The following is a 26715-nucleotide window of genomic DNA, read 5'->3' as shown; positions in this document are numbered from 1 at the left end:
TATTATAGAATTCGATTCGGCTCCAGTGTAACTCTCGCTACTATGAAACTTCACAGGAATGTTTTCATGAAAGCGACAGCAAAAGCTTCAAAAGAGCTTTTTACAGTCGCTTTTATACTGGGTGTATTGTATTTGGGTGTATGATTATTATTTTCTTTATTATACCCAATGCTTAAAATGAGTATAGTGGTAAATTAGATTTGTGGTAAAAATGGATGTAATCGCATTATTATAGCTAAAAGTAAAAAAAACAATTTGCAGTGGCTACGCAGCGCCCGACGACAAGTTCAGACTGATTGTATGTACATATGTCCCTCTCGCACACACTCTTTGTCGTGTCGTTCAATGTTAGCGCCTTCTGCCGGAAGAGAGCCATAGACTGAGTATCGGGTATAAATGTAGACTTGCGTTCGCAGCAGACATTCACAACGTTCCCCCTCGTTTTTCGATGCTACAGTTAAAATATAAGCCACAGGATAGGATTTTTGGAATAGAACAGTATGCTTTTCAATTATTTAAATAATTTTCATGGAAATCGAAATTGAAATTGGAAGTGTAATTACGGCAAATGCTACGGAAAGATTCATGGTCAGAGTATTAAAAAAGACAGAGAGGAAGACGAAGGGTGAAAGTAACGCCTAGTCGGGCGGGACGAGATAGCAATACTAATGGGACTAATAAGTCCAAATAAAGTCCGTGGAGGGCAAAGATAAGGAATTGGTTTGAACAGACTCGAGCATATCTTGACATTGGCTAATGAAGCGCAGGTTAAGCCGTACAGTGGCCGGTAGTGATGGTCTGAAAATTTCTTAGATCATCTATTGATAAAACCAAGGACATTTTTGGTTTAAAAAACCAAGTAAAAACTTAGAACTTTAAATAAATAAAACTTACCTACATACATACATATCTTAGTCTAATATATGGTTTAATATGTCTTCATAAACAGCAATTTCAACATTAGTAATGACTTCTTCTCAGATTGACATGTCTTATATATATATATATACATATGTATAGATAGCAGCAGCTAAAGTCCGCACCTTAGAGATCTATGGATCAATTAGATCGGCTAGTCGGCCAATTAACATCAGCCGGGGATCATTCGACCGCAGCAGCGTCTGTATTTTACAATGATATTATATTATATTTTAAACGTATATCTCTCTCCATAAATTTTTGGTGGTCCTGAAAAGGACCGATTTGTACCGCTAGGTTGAGCGCCTATTTAGGTTTGGGAGGATCCAAGGATCCTAAGTGTACTGGAGTGACTGAAACAACTTGGAGGATACTAAGTCAGTATGGCTCTCCTCCGGCAGATGGCGCTTAAATTGTACGACAAAGAAATTGTGCGAGAGAGACAGAAAATTAGTCTGAATTAGTCTGAACGTGTCGACTGTTTCGTTTTGGTTGTAACAATTATCCGATCTGATCGGCAAACAGGTAGATATGGTCATTCTGTATGATTGTGCGTTCTTAGTTTTCTCGTATCTTTAATATTGTGGATGCCTCAGATTTTCGTCCTTTGGACTGGAAGGGGGCGGGGCGAAATTTGCAAGGAATAATGTTTAAATATTTATTCAGACACATTTTTTTCCGCATACCTAAGGAAATGATAATATAGAATTGAGGAAATGTTTGTCATCTGGTGCCAATACATGGAGAAACTAGTCAATCTCTATTGTAAAGCTATCACAACGATATTTTTATACCCGATACTCAAAATGAGTATTGGGGTATATTAGATTTGTGGTGAAAGTGGATGTGTGTAACGTCCAGAAGGAATCGTTTCCGACCCCATAAAGTATATATATTCTTGATCAGCATCAATAGCCGAGTCGATTGAGCCATGTCTGTCTGTCCGTCTGTCCGTCTGTCCGTCCGTCCGTCTGTCCGTCTGTCCGTCCCCTTCAGCGCCTAATGCGCAAAGACTATAAGAGCTAGAGCAACGATGTTTTGGATCCAGACTTCTGTGATATGTCACTGCTCCAAAAATATTTCAAAACTTTGCCCCGCCCACTTCCGCCCCCACAAAGGGCGAAAATCTGTGGCATCCACAATCCAACGGTCAAGGTCCGATATCACAGGAGTGTGGATACCAAATTTGGTTGCTCTGGCTTTTATAGGTTCTGAGATCCTTGAACTCATATTTTACAATTGGCAAAACCGACCATGAAACCTGTGTGTTAGAGTGAGACAGAGCGAGAAAGAGTGAAATTGTTTTCGTGATTCTGGCTGTAATAATTATACGATCTGGTTCAGATTTTGCACTCTAGAAGATATAGTCATCTTCTACGATTCTGCGTTTTCAGTTTTCTCGTATCTGCAATATTGTGGATGCAACAGATTTTCGTCCTTTGTGTGGGCGGAAGGGGGTGAAATTTTGAGATATACGTTTTATAGTGAGATCTAACAGAAGTGCGGATACCAAAAATACTGACAATCACACAGCCTTTTTAGATTTTAAACAATATTCTGCAATTACTGCAGTAATGTACTCTATACGATTTACCATCTTTTTATTATACCCGATACTCAAAATGAGTATTGGGGTATATTAGATTTGTGGTAAAAGTGGATGTGTGTAACGTCCAGAAGGAATCGTTTCCGACTCTATAAAGTATATATATTCTTGATCAGCATCAATAGCCGAGTCGATTGAGCCCTGTCTGTCTGTCCGTCCGTCCGTCTGTCCGTCTGTCCGTCCCCTTCAGCGCCTAGTGCTCAAAGACTATAAGAGCTAGAGCAACGATGTTTTGGATCCAGACTTCTGTGATATGTCACTGCTAGAAAAATATTTCAAACTTTCGCCCCGCCCACTTCCGCCCCCACAAAGGACGAAAATCTGTGGCATCCCCATTTTTAAAGATACGATAAAACTCTACGCAGAATCGTAGAGGATGACTATATGTTCTAGATCGTAAAATCTCAATCAGATCGTATAATTATTATAGCCAGAATCAAGAACACAATTTCATTCTTTCTCGCTCTGTTTCTCTCTAACACACCGGTTTCATGGTCGGTTTTGCCAATTTCAAAATATGAGTTCAAGGGTCTCAGAACCTATAAGAGCCAGAGCAATCAAATTTGGTATCCACACTCCTGTGATATCGGACCGTGACCGTTTCGTGTCCAAATTTCGCCACACACCCTTCCGCCCCCCCCAAAGGACGAAAATCTGGGGCATCCACAAATCTCAGAGACTATTCAGGCTAGAGTAACCAAATTTGGTATCCGCACTTCTGTTAGATCTCACTATAAAACGTATATCTCAGAATTTCGCCCCACCCCCATCCGCCCCCACAAAGGACGAAAATCTGTTGCATCCACAATATTGCAGATTCGAGAAAACTAAAAACGCAGAATCATAGAGAATGACCATATCTATCCGGTTGCTGAATTTGGACAGATCGGATAATTTTTATAGCCAAAAGGAACAAATCAATTTGCAGTGGCTACGCAGCGCCCGACGTCACGCTCAGGCTGATTTTCGGTCTTTCTCGCACGCACTCTTTGTCGTGTCTTTATATATTAGCGGCGTCTGCCGGAGGAGAGGCATACTGACTTAGTATCGGGTATAAATGTAGAGTTGCGGTGTCCGCAGCAACTCACAACGTTCCCCCTCGTTATTTATTGAAAAAGAAAAGATCGCTGATGAGGAAGAGTTTCTTCCGAAACAGTCTAAATATGCACATTATTTGAAATATTTATACTGGCAGATATTGTCATTTTGCAATAAAATTCGACTCAAATCGAGAAAGCTCAATTTCATAATTAACATAGTACTCATAATAGTATGTATAGTACTAGTATAGTATAGTATAGTACATAGTAGTTCATCATTAACATAATAACAAGTAACTTGTACTTTTTGTTGAGCTTTTTCGGTCAAACCTTGTTTTAGACACAATCCGCAAGGAGTTAATAAAATTATCACAATTTGTAGAAAATTGAATCATCAATGAGATAAAACTATTTTGGCAGGGCTGAGGGTTTGATATATATACATATATATATATATATATATGATATATATACAAGAAACTAGTCAAATGCAATCTAAGACAAGATCTTTATTACGTTTAAGAGCAGCTTGAAAAATAGGTTATACAAAGACCTATACACGCATCAAATCTTCAAATACTAGCAACATTGCGACTGTTTGTTTTTGTTGAACTATTTTATTTATGCCTTGTTTTAGGCAAAGCTCAAAAAAAGGAACAATAAAACATTTTTTCATAAATCGTATAAAATTATGTGGGCATGGCTGAATGTTTTATCTAGCTAATAATATTCCACGGAATATCAAAATAGTAACAATAAGTACGACTATCATTTTTCGTTTTTTTTTTGTTTGACCAATTTCGCGAAAACCTCTTTTTACGCAAAATGAAATAAAAGCAAGTGTTTAAAATAAATCAGTCAATTAGAAAATGAATTCACTAATCGGATAAAATTATGTGGGCATGGCTAAATGTTCTACCTAGCTAGTAATATTCGACGGAATATGAAAAACGAGGAATGTGTGAAATAGATCTGGAATTCGTCAGTATATTTACGTTATATTTTTAAAATGAGACGGTATATTTTGGTATATTTCTGAGGGTCGGACGGTATGTTTTAACGATAAATCCGCAGTTGATTCCATCAACAAACATTTAGGCAAAAATAAATTTTCCAATCAGAAACTAATACAAATTCTTTGATCAGCAAATATGGCTCTGCGACGTTGTCACCTAAATCTTGACTTGAGACGGTATATTTTGGTATACTTCTGAAGGTCAGGCGGTATATTTTATCGGAATATCCGCGATCAGTCACAGTCACAGTCTCCGCGAGTCGTGGAGAAAACATTGAAAAAGATATACTTTTACACGATAATTATAAGCATCACAGCATTGCGGACCACGTTTAAAACGAATCCATATATTACATATTAATAAACATTGGAAGATTACAATTACTAAATACATATACTCTCCGACGTGCTCCGCCGATCTGTATCTGTAGTGTTTTTGGGATTACTATGCGGTTCTTGGCGGAAAATACTCGAAAGAAGATTCACAGCCGTCGGGAAAATAAGAAAAGCTCATTGCAAGCAATATTAAGTGAAACAACCAAAATATGTGCACAACTTTAGTCCATGTATTTATCCAATACATTCTACAATTCCCAGTGTTCGAAATAGATTTCGCATGCGCATCTGTATGTTTATAAATACACACAATTAGTTAACATATGTACGTATGTAGCTACATTTAAATGTTTGTTATCTCAAAGTACACTCTTATTATTATACATATATATAATTTATATATATACATATATATATCATAATACATATATCATTTATTTTGCTCTGATTGAAAGTTGGGTTGGCTGTTGGCTACATAGCATTTTGCACACCGGCTGTCAGCAAGCGCAGTGGCGGTGAGCAACTGTTCACGGGCCAACAAACCAGAGGTCCTAGGCTCGAAGCCTGTCATGTTTCTTTTTTTCGTTATATATTATATGCATACATATGTATATGTAACGAGATGAAACATTATAGTAGTAGGTAGTAGCAGTATGTACATAATTAGATTGAAATATGTGGCGTGGCGTCTAATAATTATATCGGATCTAAGATATAATTATTTATCTATTATTATATCCATATGAAGCCTTTTCACTGATGCCATACTCATTACAGGAGGAGAAAAGTGCATTTACAGGATAGCCCCTGGTGAGTTAGCATGGCCTGTTTTTCTATTATTATTTGTTCTTCTTTATTAATGTATCGATAAGAACAGTAACAGAAAACTAGAATAACTGATTGAAAATTTAACATTTTTTTTTTTGTTTGGGGTTTTTTTTGTCCTGTCATCCTCAAGTGGAAAATGGAATATGCAGTGCCAACACTGCACTTTCAGCTTCAGATGAACCGAAGTTCAAGAGCACAAAAATTTAATATGTTTATAAATGGTTTAATTGAATACAATAGAGTGATCAAGAGCTGAGAGTGAGATTCATATGAATCGTTTATGCACAGAACAACAGACATACATATGTATATATAAATTTTGTTATATATGCATATATAAATATGTATGTGCATAAAATACACTTCAATGTATCAAGTATGCATGTACATATGTACCGCTATTAGGGTGGTACTCTTTATGTCGATCATTCTTTGTAGATTTATTGTTATAATGGCAACTACATGGTCCTGACTATATTATTCGGAAATATTTTCTTCTCTGATCTGGGAAACTCCAACTATATTTGCCTATACAGAATATTATTAGGGGAAAAAAATATTATTACTATCTGAAAAGTTCATACATAGAATATTGGCTCAATCAATTACTTTTAAAATCGTTGTACATAAAAAACGTTTATATTTCAAATTTGTTGACTCCTAATTAAAAATTAAAAAATAATATGGTTAACGGCTTATGGTTGATCATATACTTAGTGTGTAGTGCATTTGTTTAGAATCGTGCAATATGAATCAATAAATAAACGGTCACTAGCTAAACACAATTTAATCATTTTTCACTTGTAAAAACGAGTAGAAAATTATGATTTTTCCGCGAAAAATTTAAACAACTTTTAACTGCAATGCCTCAGCAAAATTTTATTGGCTGATTGATAGGCCTCAATTTATATATCGTTCTGTAGAATCAAAGCATAAACAGACAAGTAATGGCGTTCTATATTAAGACATGGTTTTTCGAGGATCATAAAAAACATAAAACAAGAAGAAAGTTCGAATCTTTGATATACAATTTGTATCAAGTATAATGTTGTATTCAACAAAATAAGAAGCACCTTTTTCGTTTCTGTTGTGTACCTTATGACTTTGAGACGATTTTGCACGCATAGAAGAAGGAGAAAAGTTTTTTTTCAATCAAATTTTCAAATTTATGTGTGATTTTACATAACGCAATACAATTTGATAGTGACGGCGCACAGAAGCACAGATGAACTGGTTTTTATATATTAAATTAAATTACAATCCGGTAGAAACTAGAGTTTTATCAAAGACTATACAATACTATTTTATAGTCTTTGGTTTTATCTTGTGTCGAACCAGCTTACTTAGTCTCAGACATTTTTAACATTTTTGTCCTATAAGGACAGCCCCAAAAACTTTACGATCATAATAATATAATGCTTAATCTTTTGTTTTTTTTTCAGCATTCGAACCGACAACTGTTTACTAAAAATCATGCTGGCCAATGGGTACCGCATTGGGAAAGAACACAGGACTGAGAGTCAATATTATGTGAACCCTAGTGTTAAAAAGATTATTGAAAATGCTAATATTGCAGTCTTGCATGCACAGTCGGATTCCAGTAGCATAGTTTTTTGCAGCTGCAAATCGATTACGAGTATTAAAAAACGACAGATTATAGGTGGACATTCAAGATGCCCTTTTGTCATGTACCGATGTGTGGCACTAGCTGTGCTATCCATGCTTTTAATCCTGGCAACTGCACACAGTGCTAGTAGTGAGCAGGAGCTATTAGAACGCTCAAACAATTCATCAAGTGCCAGTGCTAGACCGGAAATGATTTTATTGAGTAACAGAACAAATACTCAATCAAACACACTTTCAAGCGACAATGCATCATCCACAACAAAACAAATAAAGCCAGAGGATCATCATCAAGAGGATTCGGATCCGCCTTCAAACCCAGTAAAAGTACAAACCAAACGGAATACTAAAGGTTCAACTCTGCCAACAACATCTAGATCGGGGCCCTTCTCGAGTGTTCAAGGAGTATCTATGAATCGAAATTTAATCAACATTGATAGTATTTTACAGCGCCAATTGCGCGAAAAAGCCAAGCAGGATAGCTTGGAGTCGATTAAGATGCACATACTCATGCGGTTAAATCTAAAAAAACTACCAAATATAACCAAACCTATCTCAGTACCACAAAATATATTAGAGGATTTTTATAAAGGTTATAATGCATCTGTAACAAATACAATATGGCGACGTAGGGAATCCACAGGAGAATCGCTATCAGAATCACCAAGTGTCCCTAAAAAACACGAGCAAACTACCAACACAAGCAGCGATTTAGTGGCTGGTGAATCCGACATGAGCTTATCTTCTCAAATGCAAGGGGATGATGCTAATGCTTTGAATGAGTTTAAATTGATTTACAACACTGAAATAGGAATCCACGAATATCAAAACATAAAACAAAATTTCTTTATGCATAATGATGATGAATACGAGAGTATTCTTTCACACATAAGCAGCATTTACGTGTTTCCTGAGCGTAAGTACAAAATTTACTTCTATTAATGCTAAAAAAAACATTCTGGAGCAGCCCAATTAGCAATGCCGATAGATCCCTGCCCGTCCATCTTGATGACCGCCTGGATCTCAGAGTTTGCACCCTGGTGGAGTAAACGAAAGAGAGAGAGAGATATGGCGGATAGATCATTAGGCGGATAGAGGATAAACCAAGTGCAAGAATTAACATAAGAACTCTAGTTATGCGGTCGCGCTCCCCCTCTTTTTCTCTATGTTTTCCCGATCTCTCATGACAAGTGCAAGCAAAATTGAGAGAGATGCGCGGTCTGTTTTGTCCATGGTTTCGTATAAAGAAATTCGTTTTTGTAACCCAATTTAAATTGAATTGCATCTACTTTCTACTGGAAACTTTTTACAGGCAGAGATTTCTCTGTAGAATTTATTCTTTACTACTTATTTTAGTAATTTTCCGTTACTGAAATAATATATGAAACGTAAAATTCGTTTTCAAAAGTAATAAAACAGAATGATCTGCAAAGTCTGGAAAAAAGAGAACGAAAAAATAATTCTAAGATTATATAACTCTATTTTATACAATCTTCCATTCCAATTTAATTATACGTGAATTTAAATTTCGTCCATTTAGAGCTTCAACCACATGTTCGACACAACCGTAAGACAGACGTTCTTCGGTTTAAATTCGACAACAGTTACTCGGACATATCGTACGCTACACTGCATTTATATCTGCGTGGTTGGGACTGGATAAGCACCCATCAGCCGGAACTCATTGAGGAGATTGAAAATCAACAAAGTAAAGATATTGTTGTAGCTATTCATCGGGCAGTGCGGCGTGCAAATAATACAAGCTTTACTCACAAGGCCAAAATGTTTGAATTTCGCCAAAAAATTCCATCGGGACAAGGACAGTGGGTCAACGTTGACCTGAAACCTGTATTCGGAGATCGCGGGTCGAATAAATCTCATGAAATTCTTATAAAAGGAGTAGAATCCTGGATGAAGCCTTTAGTTGTGACCACTGATAATACATCGAATAATCCATTAGTATGCGTCTTCCACACATCGCAATTCTTTCATCGTAATTGGTAAATTTATTGCATTTTTTTCAGACGGTTCACATAGAAATTGGATCACAAAAAAAGCATCGACGGAAACGAAGCGTTTATATGGACTGTACTGAAAGTGATCACGATATGCGATGCTGTCGATATCCTCTCAAGGTGAACTTCACAAGTTTTGGATGGCATTTCGTTGTTGCACCTACGTCATTTGATGCATACTTTTGCAGTGGCGACTGCAGAGTTGGATACCTTGAGCAGTATCCCCACACTCATCTAGCCGCCTTAACGACGTCAGCCACGCCGTGCTGTTCGCCAACAAAAATGAGTTCCTTAAGCTTGTTATATTTTGACGATAACCACAACCTGGTTTTAAGTGTTATACCAAATATGTCTGTAGAGGGATGCAGCTGTTCCTAGCCATCAAGTCGAACTTTTATCTCGATTTTTATACCAATCACCTAGAATAAAAAATATAATTTTATGTACATATTTGCAATTTATTCAATTTATTACGTGGAAAAAGTTTAAAAGGAAAAAGTCTAATTACGCGACATTTTCAGCCGGCTTTCCAATGCAAAAGTTCTCTGGAAAATCGGGTAAATATCGTATATGTAATTATTAAACTTCGAATATGGTTGATTAGGCTTTAACTTTTCTTTAAATATATTTGCAGGCTACCATACTCTAATTTACTTGATGAGCAAGCTGAAATTTGAAGTAATGTTTCTTGATATTTCCCTATAACATCCGTCTACCCCCACACATATGTATATGCTGCTGGCTAATGATCCAGAAAGGAAATTATATATGTACAAGTTTATAAGAAAACGAGGGGGAACGTTGTGAGTTGCTGCGGACACCGCAACTCTACGGTTATACCCGATACTAAGTCAGTATGGCTCTCCTCCGGCAGATGGCGCTAATATTTAATGACACGACAAAGAGTGCGTGCGAGAGAGACAGAAAATCAGTCTGAGCGTGACGTCGGGCGCTGCGTAGCCACTGCAAATTGATTTTTTGTTCCTTTTGGCTATAAAAATGATCTGATCTGATCCAGATTCAGCAATCTAATAGATATGGTCATTATCTATGATTCTGCGTTTTTAGTTTTCTCAAATCTGCAATATTGTGGATGCAACAGATTTTCGTCCTTTGTGGGGGCGGATGGGGGTGGGGCGAAATTCTGAGATATACGTTTTATAGTGACATCTTAAAGGAGTGTGTGTACCAAATTTGGTTACTCTAGCCTTAATAGTCTCTGAGATTTGTGGTTGCCTCAGATTTTCGTCCTTTGCGGGGGCGGAAGGGGGTGTGGCGAAATTTGGACAGGAAACGGTCAAGGTCCGATATCACAGGAGTGTGGATACCAAATTTGGTTGCTCTGGCTTTTATAGGTTCTGAGATCCTTGAACTCATATTTTGCAATTGGCAAAACCGACCATGAAACCTGTGTGTTAGAGTGAGACAGAGCGAGAAAGGGTGATATTGTTTTCGTGATTCTGGCTGTAATAATTATACGATCTGGTTCGGATTTTGCACTCTAGAAGATATAGTCATCTTCTACGATTCTGCGTTTTTAGTTTTCTCGTATCGTCGAAATTGTGGATGCCACAGATTTTCGCCCTTTGTGGGGGCGGAAGTGGGCGGGGCAAAGTTTTGAAATATTTTTGGAGCAGTGACATATCACAGAAGTCTGGATCCAAAACATCGTTGCTCTAGCTCTTATAGTCTTTGAGCATTAGGCGCTGAAGGGGACGGACAGACGGACAGACGGACGGACGGACAGACAGACAGGGCTCAATCGACTCGGCTATTGATGCTGATCAAGAATATATATACTTTATGGGGTCGGAAACGATTCCTTCTGGACGTTACACACATCCACTTTCACCACAAATCTAATATACCCCAATACTCATTTTGAGTATCGGGTATAATGAGGGATGTGGTGGGTGCCATCTTTCCCACAATGTCGTCGACCACCAGATTCCACACTAGGGGCGACAGGACTCCACCCTGGGATGTGCCTCTGTGTGCCTCTTTTACCATGAAAGCGGTGCCCCACTCTGATTGCACCCGTCTGCAACCTAGGAGGTTCCTTAGCCACAGGTTGATTTCTGGGTGTGTATTAGTCGCTACCAGGCGATTTGCTATTGCGTTCGTAGCCACGTAGTTAAATGCTCCGGAGATGTCAACAAATACTCGCAGTGCATACTTTTTATTGTGAAGGGCGTAGTAGCTACCGAGTGTAGTGCAGTCTCCGCCGATTTCCCTTTGGTATAGGCATGCTGGTTGGTTGACATCAGTCCTCCTACCTCATTCCTGATGTGGAAATCCAGCAGCTTTTCTAGTGTTCTTCTTCGTTCTTGAGGGTTAGCATGATGTGTGTCTGATGGCATGATGTCTCTTGGGACCTCTCTATATCCTCAGCGGATTCCCAGTTTGTATTCCGATGGTTCTATAGACTGATATCTTCGAAGAGTGCTTGAATTCGCACTTAAGCTGAATGTACTTATGATCTGAGAAGGATGATCTTTTAAGGACTTTCCAGCCAGATATCAGAGTACTATTTCCCGTTGCAAGCATAGCCAAGGGGGGCTCCACCGAAGCTACCTTGCTTTTATGCAAGTTGAGCTGCAGCACACTCAGCATCATGGATGGCTGGCTCAGTTGTAGCTGACGGGTTAACTACCAGCGTCAGGTCACCGCCGACTTGCAGGGTGTGTGCATCCTTATCTTAGGGGTGGCGCTTTTTGGGAGACACAGATCTTCTGCTTCTTTGTTAATTTGAAGGATCACACATTGCCCCCCCCCCCCCCCCCCCCTCGTTGGGTAGTAGGCTACCAATGTTGAGGATCCTACAATCTGCCGTTGGCACTTCCGCGTTTTGCCGCTGAAGGAGCTTCAGCTCTCGGTCCCCCTGGATTGTGATGGGAATGAGTACCTTCGCCTTAGGTTTGAACGACCTCCAGCTTGGCCCCCTATCACATTGCCTCCAGTTGGCAGACTGTGCGCGTCAGCCTTAGGGTTGGGTCGTCATTGCACTTTAAGATTTTAACCCATTGAACCACCCGGCAGCCACACCTCGCAGGAGTGTCTTTGATGGCACTCTCAGTCGAGCGTTGCCTCTTCGTGGCCATCATTTCCTCCGCCTTATTGGCAAGTTCGCCGTTCGACGCCCTCATCTGTGGCATTTCGGCGTAGTGTACCTGGCCCTCCTCTACTCGGTGCTCAGCCCAGCCTAGCCTGACTTGCTCCTCCTGGGAGATGTCTGCCAGCTGACTGGCCAGCTCCCGCCAAGTCCGACGTGCGACCACTGGCGACACGCAGAGAGAACGTTTGAGTAGGACCTGTCAAATTTGAGGCTTTAAGTGATCGAAAAAGTTAAGACCTTTTACTCGATACCCAGTCAGTATGTCCCCTCCTCCGGAGGGCGCACACTGCACCAGAAAGAGTGTTTGAATAAGAGGTAAGGCGGGTGGAAAGCGTTGCGTAGCCATCTGATCCATTTTCGACAATCTGGTCATTCTCTATGATTCTGAGTTTTAAAATTGTTCGTATCTTTAAAATTGTGGATGCCACAGATTCTCGGAAAGGGACAAAACTTTGACTTACACTTTTAACAGTGTGATATAACAGGAGTCGGGATAGAAAATTTAGTTGCTCTAGCTCTCATAGTCTCTGAAAACTAGGTGACAAACACGACGTAGGAACAGAGAGGCAGACAGGCACGGCTGATCAAGAATATATATACTTTATGGGGTCGGAAACGCTTCTGGGCGTTACACACGTCGACTTAACCCACAATTCTAATATCCCCCATACTCTTTTGTGATGTTGTCTAAAATTTAATTTTGAAGATCATGCGCTAAGCCATATGTAATCATTTTGAATCTGCTGTCAGGTCGTGGACATCTTATATTTACATGGAACCAATCATTTAGTCTGTTTAATTAATTCAAGTCATTATTTGTTTCATAAATGACCCAAAAATGAGTAATTGGGCAATATTGGGCCCCAATATTCTCCGAGCAGAACCATTATTCTCAGAACAGAACTCTGTTAGAACTAACATTAACTTCCATTGATCGTGCAAAAGCAGTAATATTGTTACTATCATATAGTAAATCTCAAGGGGACCAAAAAGAAAATTTGTAAATAGAACTTGTTTTTAAGTTTCTTTTATTTTAAATAATTCTTAATTTTTTTTTTCGTTGATTTTTCTACTTTTCCTTTTTAACAAAAACTTCCAGGTAGTTCGAAAACATAAACTCGAAACCCATTTTACGAATACCCCTCTTGTGTTGCAAAAACACACCATCTGGCCACACTTGATTCTTCTTGAAAAAATATGTATACAAATTAAAAATAATAAAATACAAATAATGTAATAGTAAATCAGCAATATGAATTGCATTGTCGAATTAGAATATGAGTATGTTGTGTTAAAGGTACGTAAAACATTTAAGTACTTCAAACACATATTTACATGTTTGCACATGCTGTATGTATTGATATTTATTGTACAGACAGGAAAAGAACCAATGTATTAAAAAAAATTTTTTTCAGATAAATGGAAATGATATTAGTCATTTGCCGAGGTATGAAGCGGTTCAAATGTTCCTTCAAGCTAAAGAAACCATAGTAGTCGAATTGTGCCGGCAGAAGCAAAATGCCTTAGATATAGAAATAAATATAGACATCAACAACGAACCAACTCGCCTGCAAAATAGAGTTGATCAAAGCGAAATTGCAACTTCCGCAACAGCTGAAAAGATAAATATATCAAATGATGCGGAAGTAGAGCTGTCAACAACATCACCGACAACCAGTGCCTCGCCAAATGTAAAGTCCACCAGCCCCAGCCCTCCATTAGCACCAGTATCGCAACAATCCTCCAGGAACAACAATCAAGTCATTTTAACTCTACGTGCATTAAATAGCGAAGAATCTGTAGTTCCACCTGTCGAAGTTGTCTCGGCCGTTTCCGTGTCGAAGGAAACTCAAACATCAGCTGAAAACCTTAAAGATCGGGATATAGTACGCACGATAGCCGATCGTTTCATTGAGCAAGAACATCATTTGTTTGAACAATGTCTGGAGCCGGAAATTGATATTGAGGTATTTTGACAAGATTAAAATATGAATAATCCTCATATCATTATATTCATTATTTTCATTTTCAGGAAATAACTCTAGTTAAGACAATTGATGACTCAACCACTGAAAAGTTAGGCATTCATGTTTGCTGCAATGGATATCAGGCGTCAAATATCGACATTAGCCGAGGGAACGTAATATCTGACGAAGCTGATACTGATGGCTGCGAAGATGTATTTGTTAGTGATATTGAGCCAGAAGGTATAGCTCAACGCGATGGACGCCTTAGGCGGGGTGATCAAATTCTGCGCATTAATGGCACGGACGTTAAAAGCAAGGAGGAAGTTGAAGCCCAGATCGCAGGGAGTCCCTTTGCAGTGACGCTTCTTGTTAGTCGCCTTCTATACCCAGTAAGAGTAAAAGTATATATTTTTCCTTAACGTAACTACAAATGCCTGCATAACTTTTTAGACTGTCAAATACATATGTTTCAAGCCTGTATATATTATATATATGTATGTTGACAGTGCAAGGCATAAATGTAACGTTCATACACAAAACTAGTGTAGTCTTGTATGTTTAATGTAAATGTACCCATGCTTTTTTTTAAACTATATTATACAATTTCTAACAAATTTTTTTAAGGAAGAGGACGATGACGATGACATTGAGAGTAACTTTGAATATGCCAATAGTTTTCTCCGTGATGATTACACAAACGTGGTCGATAAATTGGATAAGGTCTTGCTGAGCCAAGTGCAGTCCATAAAGACTCTTAATATAACAACCAATGAAGTGGTCAGCAACGCCACAAAAAACTCGTCTCCAACAATCCAGCCAAATTCAGATCTGAATGTTAACGTTAAACCATATTTGCCAAAAGCTATTTTGGAGGCTGAAAAAGCATGCAGCAAGACAAAGTTTCGCACAGATGACAACTTGGGTCATGTAAAAGCGTTAAATCAGTTTATGAACAAAAGCAGTCAGTCTCATCACCCTTATGAGTATGATGAAAGCGAGCATATTTATGAGACCATTCCTGAGGATTCGGAATCAGAGCCGTTATATTGTTCACCGTATCAAAGCTCTAACTACATGACAGCAATGGGCTCCTGCTCTTCAGCGACAGCCACAGCTGGAATAGAAACTGAAGCCATGGATACGAAAATGCAGCAACAAACTCAACGTGTTGCCCAGTGGCTGGGCCTAAAGTCACAGTGCCACGGCAGTTCCAGTCCCAGGACAATGCACACTTTAGTAGGTCGTCCCGCGGTCCTAAAAACTGCCCAACAGCCTGCATGCAGTCGTGTGTTCACACTACGTAGTACAATAACAAATACAAGTCGATCCAGCAGCAGTGGAGCCGCACACAGTGCATGTGGACCCAACAATATCGACGTCGGAGGCAACATTACGCTAGGCGATGAAATTGACAACTCATCAAGTGCCTACAACACTGGTGGGTCAAACAATAGCGCTTCGCCCCATCAGAATCAGATTTTAAATGCTGGTGACGAAGCGCAAATCTGTCCAAACCAAAAAATGGCTGAGAATCACGCCATACTCTCACCAAAAGAAGCGATTGTAACAACTACTGCGAGTAGTATGTTAATGTTACCATTTGGTAGGTCTGGCCGCATCGGCCTTTGCTCTTCCAATTTTCCCTCGACGTGTCTCGGTGGTAGGAATTTAACTTACTATATCCTTAGCACATGAAAGCATTGATTATATTTTTAAAAATTTGCATTTTCCAGAAAGCCTACCCAAAGCATGTATCGAGGAAGAAATCAATCAGCCCAGGACTGATCTTAAATTAATGCGTCTGAGGCCAGCTGAGGAGGTGCAAAGTCATTGTCCCCAGTTTAATGCTCCAAATTTGAGCCGCTATCACTTCGTTAGTAGTCAAGAGGTAAGAAGAGGTGCCACTTAAAGGGTAACCCCTAAATGAGGAATTTATCTGCTTTACTAAATAGATCACATCTATCTATTAACTTTTGCCGCAGTTGTAGCTATATTCCAAAAATGTTTATTTCAAATAGGTCGCAAACAAAAGCCACATTGCTTCCAGTTCAAAACAGAGTTCAATACTGATAAGTGAAAATGGTGAGGAGATACCCATGGTCTGGAAAGTGAAGCGTCGTCCTGATGGAACACGATACATTGTAAAGCGGCCAGTACGTAATCGGACGCACGTTGCTATTCGAAAAAATACGCGCATTAATGAGCTAACTACGACAGAGGATGATACAGTGTCGGAAGTCAAAATTGGACGTTACTGGACGAAGGAGGAACGTAAACGACACATTGAACGAGCTCGGGAACGGCGGCATTATCAGCAACAGCAACAGTAGCACCTACAATCTTACATTCAACATATACCATATATGTATTAACTGAACACTACACAGCTAATACGAAAACGAGTATGGCATAAAAAAGGCGGAAAGATATTTTTTTGTGTAATGTTTTTTTTTCGAAACGATTGGTTTCAAACGATATTGCGTGAATCTATTATAAGACATCCTATAATGTGGACGTTAATTGTTGTTTTCTTCAGGAATTAAATGAAGTTAAACAAATGTATTTTACCTTAAAGCTACAACGGCAATAAGTTTAAATGCGAATTTAAAAAAAATATAGATTTAATATTCACATTTGAAACATTGCCAAGTTCTGTGTTATGTACATATTTACAGCCACTCTTCATGCGTCTGAAGATTTACAATAATGCCCTATAAAATAATTAATTAATTTGATTTCAGTTGAATGTTTTTTATTATTAATAGTAATCAGATTTCGTCCATGTATCGAGTTTTGGCGAGCTAAAACTCTGACAATACATTTTGTATGGCTTGGAATGTAGATCCTCGGTTTTCTATATTCTTACATCCAAAGTATTTTCTTCCCAAAGTCTTCTTTGATCGATCGTTCCTATAATAGCTATTTACTATAGAAATCCCATTCATACACAAAGCTTGCATTGAAGCTGACATAAATTATTATATGTTTTCAATACAATGTATTAACTGTTAGACCCTTTACAAAGGGTTTTTGTTTTTCTAAAATAAACAACAAAATTTTTGCTTATATCAACTTACAAATTTAATAAAACCAACAAAACATTTGTTTTTAAACGCCAATATATCATAAAATTACATGTATGTGCACAATATAAGTACCACATTAAAAAAGTCTTACAATTTTTAGCCGATCGAGATATATTTGGTATATTCTCCACCATATCATTCAAATCATCTTTTAATAACCGAAACACTGTATTATGCTATTTTACAAAACACATGGGCGCTCGTCTCATCTCGGTAGCGCTGCTTCCAGCTCAACTGGACGCCTTTATATCTCGCAGTCACTTCATGCTGTTCTCGTAAGGCTATCTCTGTTTTTGCAGCTAGTCAGTTCTAATGTCATTCAGCTATGACTAATTTGATTGGTTCATTATTCACTAAAATAAGTCGTTCTTTTAGATAGTCTATTTTTGTTCATCGATCATTTTCGTTCGTTCCTTTTTGTTCGTTTGAGCACTCGGGAGCAGAACCGAGAACTCCTGCTCCGGGAGAATGCTCCGTAATTTGTCCAGCCAAAAAGGCACTTCTTATACGTACTGGTAAATACATACAATTTTCGTACGAACACGCTGAAAATTTAAGCAGACCGCAGCCGGAGCTGAAGAAAATATTGATTGACGAACACTGAACTGCCTCCCAATACGCCGCTCAATGAAAGAATAAGTTCAAAAATTTCAGTCAAGAAATGTTGGAAGCCTTTGGTCTTAAACCTGGCTCCACCGAGGCTAAGCGGCAGTTATCGTCGCAGGCAGAAGTAGGAAAAAGGCCAAGGATGAGATCCCTAGAAGCCAGATTCGATTTTTTGCTTTTTTTTTATTATATTTAGTGTTTTCAAAATTGGTTTTTTATGTGAAGTTTCATTTTTGTAATATACATATGTATATTCAAGCTTCGAATTACATTGTATGTATAAATGCAGAAGCATTTTTGATAATTTGATAATAAATTCGAGGCAGATCTCAAGAAATGTTGGCAATTCGTTTGCATGTTCACATGTACAAACATACAGTGACTGACAGTGAGAATGGGGACAGTCAAATATATGTAATTTTTGTTGTTTTATAAAGTTGTAGTTTGCTTCTCAAAAAAAAGCGCATTAACCTAAGTAAACAATAGAAAAGGATAACGAAATACAGCTTGAACCCAAATAACCTGTTATAATCCGCCTCTTTGCCACCCTGGCCTATCGTTCCCAGCTAGCTCACGGGGAAGTCAGGGGTGTTTCCGACCCGATAAGTCAGGGGACGGATTGAACAAAACAAAAACAAAAAAACAAATCTAATTTATAGGACAGACTTGTCTTCGTTGGCTCTTTCGTCAGCGGGGATAGTTGGTTTCGTTATCCCTAGCAGGGTCCCACCCTTCCATGAGCGCCACCTTCCATGAGCGCTCCCTTTTCATATTCAGGGTCCCACTCTTCTTCTCGCTCTCGTCCCACCCAACTACCGTTTTCTATTCACTCATGACTCTTTTCAAATTTTCATTTTTATATCCATTATATTTTCTTATTTATCTTCTTGAACATTAATTCATAATCTAGGTTTATATAAAGGAAACAAATACTAACACCAAAAAAATACTAACAAAAAAAATAAACCCTTTTTCGGCCGAATTGGCAGCCCCCTTTGATAGAAGTTGTTGCTTCCTGATGCTTGCTGATGTTTACGTTTAATCGTGGTGTTTTTTTTTTATATGATCGTGATATCTTGTTTAATTGTGGGTCGGACGGGTGTAGATGTGTGAAATGTGGTGATGTTATGTGATGTGTTATGAATGAGGGTATACATGCGTGGGTTGGGTGTGATGTGGGTGGATGAAGGTGTGTGACATTGATTCGTGTGGGTTTATTTCTGCTTTGACGTCCGGATTCTTTGCCCGGGGGGGTTGGTGTGTGGGGACAGAAACGTGCCTCCAGTCGGTGCTCCGCTGACGGTTCCTTGGTGCCGGTGCTCCGCTGACTATTCTATGAATACTGAAAATATATGTAATGATTAGTCTTAGAAGATGAGGGCGTTAGCATGCGGTATAATAAAATTAAAAATTAATGAATTAGAATATCCGCATAATCGGAATTCATAAGATTGCCTCAATTAGATACAATATTTCTTCATTTTTCGACAGATAGAATATTTCTATATTTCACTTGTGGCGGTATTCAATTTTTCTGATCTAAGCAAAAGATTTCGCCTCGAAAATTTCTTATCGGTTCCATACGAATATCATCCCTGGTTTTGATAACTTATAGATCCAGTTTTGCTAGCTGGCACAAATAGTGCCTTAGTTCTTCGACTGATAGTCGGGATACGATACGTGTCTGGAGACGACTATCTAATGGCTATCAAAGTTAGCTAAGTCTAATATCATAACACCATTAGTGGTTACACCGATGCTTCTTCTCTATGGGTTGATTACCGGCAGTGCTGCCGATTACACTTTTTTCTCGTCAGATCTGGGCTTTTTTAAACACCAAATGCAGGAAAAATTTGTGAGTTGCGGGAAGCGGGAATTCTTCAATTTTAATACATGTGTTCGGCTTCTTTTAAGCTTTTTTTGATGTTGCCACCGGTTAAATAAAAAGTAAGAAAATGTGGCCGGTTAATCTTTATTTTTTCCAGCTTACCAGATAATTCAGAAATTCTCAAACTGGTTAACCTTTTTCCGTCAAAAAAATCTTACGCGTTAAGAAAAATGTAATTAGCTAAATTTTGGATTACCTTAAAGTTGAAAATATTAAGAAATTGAATGCAAATATAGCGATATTAATTTAATAAAAAGAGAGAAAATAGCAGCGACATCACTAGGTTTTGGAGGCTTACTTCTTTAAAGATTCTGGTGAAAACAGCTGATTTATAGAGCTGGCAGCTGCAATCATTGCCGTGGTCAAACGCGGAAACTGGTTAAGACAAAACAAACGAAATCCATGAAACTAAGCAGGGCCAATAGCTATCTTGTGCATAAGGTAGAGTTTTATTTTTAATGAAAAGATTTTACTAGTTTTTTTTTTTTAAATATACATAGCTTGCGAAGTCTTGGAAAATGCTGTTTCGACTATGAAGTGGCACATAATTATCTAAGCATGATTGGTACGACCATGGCGTACGAATGCGAATCAGAAGCTAGCCCCACAGAGCTGGATGAGTCAATGAAAATTAAAATGAAAATATAAAATACATATTAAATATCAATTTAATATAAAATTGTTAACACCATTATTTACGTTTTTTTCACTTTTTTCATTTTATTCAAGTAGAAACAGCTTTTTTCCTGATAAAAAGTTGGCAGCACTGATTACCGGCAAATGAAAAATTAATCGAATTGTGATGTGCTAAATCAACAAAAACAAAATTTGTTTTATTGGGAAACCTAAGTTTGTATTAAGATAAACGCGATCACATAATTTTTCCCTGATATGTTTGTGTATGTATCGTAATGAACAATCTACGAAAGACGTGTCAGGATACGGATACTGCCCTGCCGGAATGTGTACCTAGCCATATACGTTTTCTAGTCTAGTGTACTTATGTATGTATTGTATGTATATCGATACGTGCATACAGGTACTACTCCCACTGAGTGGGATGTTGTATGTTGTACAATTGAATTGAATATTATGAATGAACAGTACGTGGAAATTAATTGAGTTGCGTGTGGTTGAATTTGAAAGTGCCACCAAAAGACAAAACAGTCGGGTATAAGATTGCATTGAGTCCCATACCCGTGTGAATGTGCGACTGAAACTGTATGTACACATATTGTGTTGTGGGTGCGAAGAGAGGGGCAGTGAGAAAGGAGCAAGTTACAAGGGGTGAGTGACACAAAAGTTGCCGTAAGTTAGGGGTTGATTATGAGCGGTGCGGTACTTGTACATCGGTTGCAGCAGCGCGGCTAAAACTTAACTGAACTGGCTACTTATTGTGAAAGGAATTTGAAAAATGTTAAACAGAAACTTTTGTTGACTTTAGCTATCCTAAATGTAAGTACACACACGTAAAATATATATCCGTCTATAAGTATATATTTTGTGATGTAGAGGCATGGCATACCAATACACCCATGTGTACACCTATCCCTCCCATAAACATGCCTGTGTGTGTATACCAAATGCATTTTCGTTTTTTTTGCAGAAAATCAGGAGGAGAAACAAAATGATTCAAATGGAAATGCGCTATATTTGAAAAAAGTACATTAGTAAATGTGGAAATTGTATAACAGTTTTAAAAGCGGCCAGAGTCAAAGCTAGATATATTTTTAAAGCATAATGATATGTCTGAAACACATGTAAGAAGGGATTTGAATGAATTCAGGGACGTGAGTTCCGGTTCTGCTTCGATTTCCATATCATCTTCAAGTTCATCATCAGCATCGGCATCGGCATCTGTATCATCGAGCTCCTCCTCATCGTGTGAAAGTGGTATTGTACTAGGAGGGAACATCACCAGCTACCCTCTTTCAAAAGTTAGGCCTACCGATTTAATCTCATTTCAAACTAAAGAAGACCACTCAAATATAAGAATGTCGGCGCAAGTAGCCTCAAAGATGTTAAACGATAGTATGCCGGACTCAATTCACAAGAATAATCCTTTACATCATCAAATGATTGAACAGACAAAAGTTCATGCGTCGTCGATGCCACTATCCGAAGATCCGCGAACTTTGCAATTGGCGTTGGAACTATCATTGGTCGGGTTAAATGACAATCAAAACTGCTATGGCCAACCTGCACTACCTGTCGCGATACAGAACGACTTTGAAATGGGCTCCATCAATGTGGTGCCTGCCGTTTTCTCTAAAACGGACAACACCCTGCCTTTACCTACAGTGTCTGGTTCCGGTCTTTTATTACCCACCGCCGCTGCCGTTGGCGTAGAAGACCGATCAAAGAAATCTCAAAACATGACTGAATGTGTTCCAGTTCCGAGCTCAGAACATGTCGCTGAAATAGTAGGTCGGCAGGGTAAGTTAACTTTAAAGGCAAATAAATGTTCCGTAAAATTTTCGTAGAAATTAAATAAAATACGTGTGTATTCTGTGTGACTGAATTCTGAATAGAAAACTTTCTTTGGGAAGAAAATTTTGTCCAGATAAAATCAGATTTCAATCAGAAATTCGATTTTTATCAAAGCCATATTGTCTAGATATATGTATGTACATATGTAAATGTTTTTCCCGAGATATTGACAGATCAACACACAGTCTAAAATGTGAGTCAAAGGTTATATTGGAATCAAAATTGAATGACAGTATATGTATATTAGCTGACATAAGAATTCTCGACCGTCATGGCTCGAAACTATGCCTACATTATGGCATTATGGCGATGGCATCATTATCATGGGCTGAAAACAACTTCCCCGTTTTGACTGACTCTTTCCTCATCCAGTGTGGCTTAGCAAAAAAAAAAACACCATCACTAGCTCTCAACCAGTGAGACTGTTTTTTTTTTCTTTTTTATACCCGATACTCAAAGTGAGTATTGGGGTATATTAGATTTGTGGTAAAAGTGGATGTGTGTAACGTCCAGAAGGAATCGTTTCCGACCCCATAAAGTATATATATTCTTGATCAGCATCAATAGCCGAGTCGATTGAGACCTGTCTGTCCGTCTGTCCGTCCGTCCGTCTGTCCGTCCCCTTCAGCGCCTAGTGCTCAAAGACTATAAGAGCTAGAGCAACGATGTTTTGGATCCAGACTTCTGTGATATGTCACTGCTAGAAAAATATTTCAAACTTTCGCCCCGCCCACTTCCGCCCCCACAAAGGACGAAAATCTGTGGCATCCCCATTTTTAAAGATACGATAAAACTCTACGCAGAATCGTAGAGGATGACTATATGTTCTAGATCGTAAAATCTCAATCAGATCGTATAATTATTATAGCCAGAATCAAGAACACAATTTCATTCTTTCTCGCTCTGTTTCTCTCTAACACACCGGTTTCATGGTCGGTTTTGCCAATTTCAAAATATGAGTTCAAGGGTCTCAGAACCTATAAGAGCCAGAGCAATCAAATTTGGTATCCACACTCCTGTGATATCGGACCGTGACCGTTTCGTGTCCAAATTTCGCCAAATCTGGGGCATCCACAAATCTCAAAGACTATTCAGGCTAGAGTAACCAAATTTGGTATCCGCACTTCTGTTAGATCTCACTATAAAACGTATATCTCAGAATTTCGCCCCACCCCCATCCGCCCCCACAAAGGACGAAAATCTGTTGCATCCACAATATTGCAGATTCGAGAAAACTAAAAACGCAGAATCATAGAGAATGACCATATCTATCCGGTTGCTGAATTTGGACAGATCGGATAATTTTTATAGCCAAAAGGAACAATTTGCAGTGGCTACGCAGCGCCCGACGTCACGCTCAGGCTGATTTTCGGTCTTTCTCGCACGCACTCTTTGTCGTGTCTTTATATATTAGCGGCGTCTGCCGGAGGAGAGGCATACTGACTTAGTATCGGGTATAAATGTAGAGTTGCGGTCTCCGCAGCAACTCACAACGTTCCCACCCCGTTTATTTTGCCCTTAGTGATCTGATCGTTGCTTTGCTCCGATAGGATGAGCTTAGTGTGAAATGCGAACGAGTAGAGCTGGTATTAAAACAGGCAGTACAGGTTGAATTTTGTATGTGACTAACATATCAACAGATTGCATTTTGTTTGATAATTCCCGTTTCTCCATATTTAGGGTGCAAGATCAAGGCTTTGAGGGCTAAAACAAATACTTACATCAAGACTCCAGTTCGCGGAGAGGAACCGGTGTTTGTAGTTACCGGTCGCAAAGAAGACGTTAACAAGGCAAAACGGGAAATACTTTCTGCAGCAGATCACTTTAGCTTGATACGAGCATCTCGAAAACCTTCGATTGAGGGTCACAATAACGGATTGACAGGAAATATGAACGATTCCGGTTCATCGGGTGGCAATGCAGGCACTGTGTCGCGTATGCAGTCTGGTCCCCCATGTTTGCCCGGTCAGGTTACCATACAGGTACGTGTACCTTATCGGGTTGTGGGTCTAGTGGTTGGACCCAAAGGTGCCACAATTAAACATATCCAGCAGGAGACACAAACATACATTGTCACACCATCGCGCGAGAAGGAACCAATTTTTGAGGTGACTGGTTTGCCAGACAACGTAGACACGGCAAGAAAGCAAATTGAAGCACACATTGCTCTTCGAACTGGTTCCGGACCTGGAAATGGTACTGGCGGTGCCGGTACCGGAGCCGCTGCCGGACTAGGATGTGAATCGCTCGAAACGCAGGAATATGGGACACAGCCAACAATAAATTCATTAACACAGATTCTGAACGATGATCTGAACTCGGATATACTGTCATCCATCTACAAAAGTGTTATCTCGCCTGCTCTGGACTATGGAGATAATACACTAAAGATGGTCGGTGGCACTGTGGATAGTCTCAACATGAATAATGTGAAACTAATGCCAGATCATCATATAAGAAATAGCTATCAGAAGTCGGAATTAGTTGACATTGACATGCCACCGATTGTATTGGCCACAGCATCATCGGATAATCATTTTTCAGCCAGTGAAGCACAAATGCTACCAGCAAAAGTTACTAATGTATACCGTATTACGAACAAAACATTGTCATTCTGTCCACCAACATCTGCATCTATGAATTCTAACTCTGGTTCGAATATACTAACCCGATCATGTTCGTCAGCGTCCTCAACCGCTTCGACAAAGAGCACAAACAATAGCGCCAACACACCTCCAGAACTATTGAATATATGGAAAAATATAAGCGATTCGATTGATGTGGATGAAGGCATTGGGGACTCGCCGAGCATTTGGAATCTTCCAGCGAACACTATACCCACCGCCCATTGCTCACCCACAACCTCCATAAGTCCAACGGACTCTCTTTTGGGTCTGGGCGAGCACTCTGTGAACAGAAACATTTCTCGTCACATAAAGGAATCATCATGTACCAGTCAGCAAAGAGCACCGTTGGTTCAATTCCAACCCAATTCCAGCGCCGACAAATTATCCATTCAACGCGAATGCTTTGTGTGCAACGAAAATGAAGTAACCACAGCGTTGGTTCCATGCGGCCACAATATGTTCTGCATGGATTGTGCCAATCAGATCTGCGTTTCCATAGAAGCAGCATGTCCGATTTGCAACTCAATTGTTTATCACGCGATGCGCATTTTGGGCTAAATGCACACGTTTTTTAATAAACATGGTTTCTGTTTGATCATTAAGCGATTTGAGGTACAATCCAAGTTAATACCTAAAATTATTCGAATATTTTTTAGATTTGTTGATTATTGATTTAACTTAAACGAAATCATTCAAAGTAATAATCGTCCCTTTTTGACATATGTATTTGTTATGATTTTTACCAGAAGCTTGCAACGCACAGACCTCATCTGCTGAGTCGATATAAAGCGATTATTTTGTTTCTTCTGAATATTGTATTTTCTGCATACATTTGTAGCAAACATACGTGTGTAACTACACAACCTTAATCATCAGAATTATTGTTCGATCTGCAATGCCTTAATTTCAGGTTATTTTTTCTGTCGAAATTTGTTTTCTAAATTGACAGTTTCCTTTTTAATACATCTGCGTTGCTAGCACTTACACAAACAAATATTTTATTTAAATTTTTTCGTTTTCTATCACTTAGAATGTCAGATTGCTTTTTCGTCCCTTTCAATTTTGCACAGCGGTTTTGTTTAATGAACGGTAAAGTGGTACCAGTATGTTGTTGTAAAACCTCTTTTATTATCTTTTAAACAAAAATGATAATGTCCTATTTTTGTATTGCATTTTGTATGTTTTAAAAAGAATACGTTTCAAAATTTTTTAAAAACAATATAAATAATAGATTTTGATGGTTATCATATTCTAGTAACATTTTTAAACGACATATACATAAATACATACATACATATGTAGGACACAAATAAAAAGCGATAATGGCAATTATCGCATTAAATAAAGAAAAATTTATAAAAAATAAAATTTCAAAATTAAATAGGGTCTAAACCCTGAATGTACGACACTAGTTTACAGAAAAGAAGTAATACAAAATAAGTTGACTGATAAATAGGCATAAATATTAAGACCAGCACATATGCAAACATAGATAATGTCAGACACAAATATCATATAAAAATTATATTTACTTATAAATATGATGTAATAATAT

At 38.5% G+C, this 26715-nt stretch overlaps 3 protein-coding genes across 11 annotated transcripts; all 3 read left to right on the top strand.

Annotated features, from left to right (window-relative positions):
- The first annotated feature begins 4962 nt into the window (after positions 1–4962).
- On the top strand, positions 4963–9831 carry LOC6602025. 4 transcript variants are annotated; one of them, XM_026990963.1, is made up of 5 exons: positions 4963–5240; positions 5693–5725; positions 7186–8282; positions 8907–9325; positions 9391–9831. In XM_026990963.1, coding segments are annotated over exons 1-5 (1920 nt in total). In that variant the 5' UTR covers positions 4963–5238; the 3' UTR covers positions 9760–9831. The 4 variants fall into 4 exon arrangements, with proteins under 4 accessions (XP_026846764.1, XP_026846765.1, XP_002027072.1 ...); XM_026990964.1 differs by having other exon boundaries at positions 4966–5205; XM_026990962.1 differs by lacking the exon at positions 4963–5240 and adding an exon at positions 5523–5557.
- A 4089-nt stretch (positions 9832–13920) lies between these two features.
- Positions 13921–17058, top strand: LOC6602024 (slo-interacting protein 1). 2 transcript variants are annotated; one of them, XM_026991019.1, is made up of 5 exons: positions 13921–14463; positions 14529–14831; positions 15088–16123; positions 16197–16351; positions 16482–17058. In XM_026991019.1, the coding sequence occupies exons 1-5, from the start codon at positions 13960–13962 to the stop codon at positions 16791–16793; spliced, it is 2310 nt and encodes a 769-aa protein (XP_026846820.1). In that variant the 5' UTR covers positions 13921–13959; the 3' UTR covers positions 16794–17058. The 2 variants fall into 2 exon arrangements, with proteins under 2 accessions (XP_026846820.1, XP_026846821.1); XM_026991020.1 differs by having other exon boundaries at positions 14529–14852; positions 15088–16066; positions 16482–17057.
- Positions 17059–20927: 3869 nt separating this feature from the next.
- LOC6601993 (RNA-binding protein MEX3B) lies at positions 20928–26144 on the top strand. Of its 5 annotated transcripts, none has more exons than XM_026991046.1 (4): positions 20928–21330; positions 21406–21498; positions 21650–22479; positions 24214–26141. In XM_026991046.1, the coding sequence occupies exons 3-4, from the start codon at positions 21789–21791 to the stop codon at positions 25716–25718; spliced, it is 2196 nt and encodes a 731-aa protein (XP_026846847.1). In that variant the 5' UTR covers positions 20928–21330; positions 21406–21498; positions 21650–21788; the 3' UTR covers positions 25719–26141. The 5 variants fall into 5 exon arrangements, with proteins under 5 accessions (XP_026846847.1, XP_026846848.1, XP_026846849.1 ...); XM_026991047.1 differs by having other exon boundaries at positions 21403–21498; XM_026991048.1 differs by lacking the exon at positions 21406–21498 and having other exon boundaries at positions 20928–21047.
- The last annotated feature ends 571 nt before the right edge of the window (positions 26145–26715 follow it).

Source organism: Drosophila persimilis, unplaced genomic scaffold (assembly GCF_003286085.1).
Source record: "Drosophila persimilis strain 14011-0111.01,24,50 unplaced genomic scaffold, DperRS2 tig00000652-arrow-arrow-pilon, whole genome shotgun sequence".
NCBI lineage: Eukaryota > Metazoa > Arthropoda > Insecta > Diptera > Drosophilidae > Drosophila > Drosophila persimilis.
Note: the sequence above shows the minus strand (reverse complement) of the source record. Positions and strands in the feature narration are given on the sequence as shown.

Bases quoted from the DNA above. Each gene is read 5' to 3' on its own strand.
- LOC6601993 (XM_026991048.1), top strand. From the start codon at position 21,789: ATGTCTGAAACACATGTAAGAAGGGATTTGAATGAATTCAGGGACGTG. The intron at 22,480-24,213 runs GTAAGTTAACTT...CTCCATATTTAG, and splicing joins TGAAATAGTAGGTCGGCAGG to GGTGCAAGATCAAGGCTTTG.
- LOC6602024 (XM_026991019.1), top strand. From the start codon at position 13,960: ATGTTCCTTCAAGCTAAAGAAACCATAGTAGTCGAATTGTGCCGGCAG. The intron at 14,464-14,528 runs GTATTTTGACAA...TTTCATTTTCAG, and splicing joins AGCCGGAAATTGATATTGAG to GAAATAACTCTAGTTAAGAC. The intron at 16,352-16,481 runs GTAAGAAGAGGT...TATTTCAAATAG, and splicing joins ACTTCGTTAGTAGTCAAGAG to GTCGCAAACAAAAGCCACAT.
- LOC6602025 (XM_026990962.1), top strand. From the start codon at position 5,538: ATGAAACATTATAGTAGTAG. The intron at 5,726-7,185 runs GTGAGTTAGCAT...TTTTTTTTTCAG, and splicing joins CATTTACAGGATAGCCCCTG to CATTCGAACCGACAACTGTT. The intron at 9,326-9,390 runs GTATGCGTCTTC...CATTTTTTTCAG, and splicing joins ATACATCGAATAATCCATTA to ACGGTTCACATAGAAATTGG.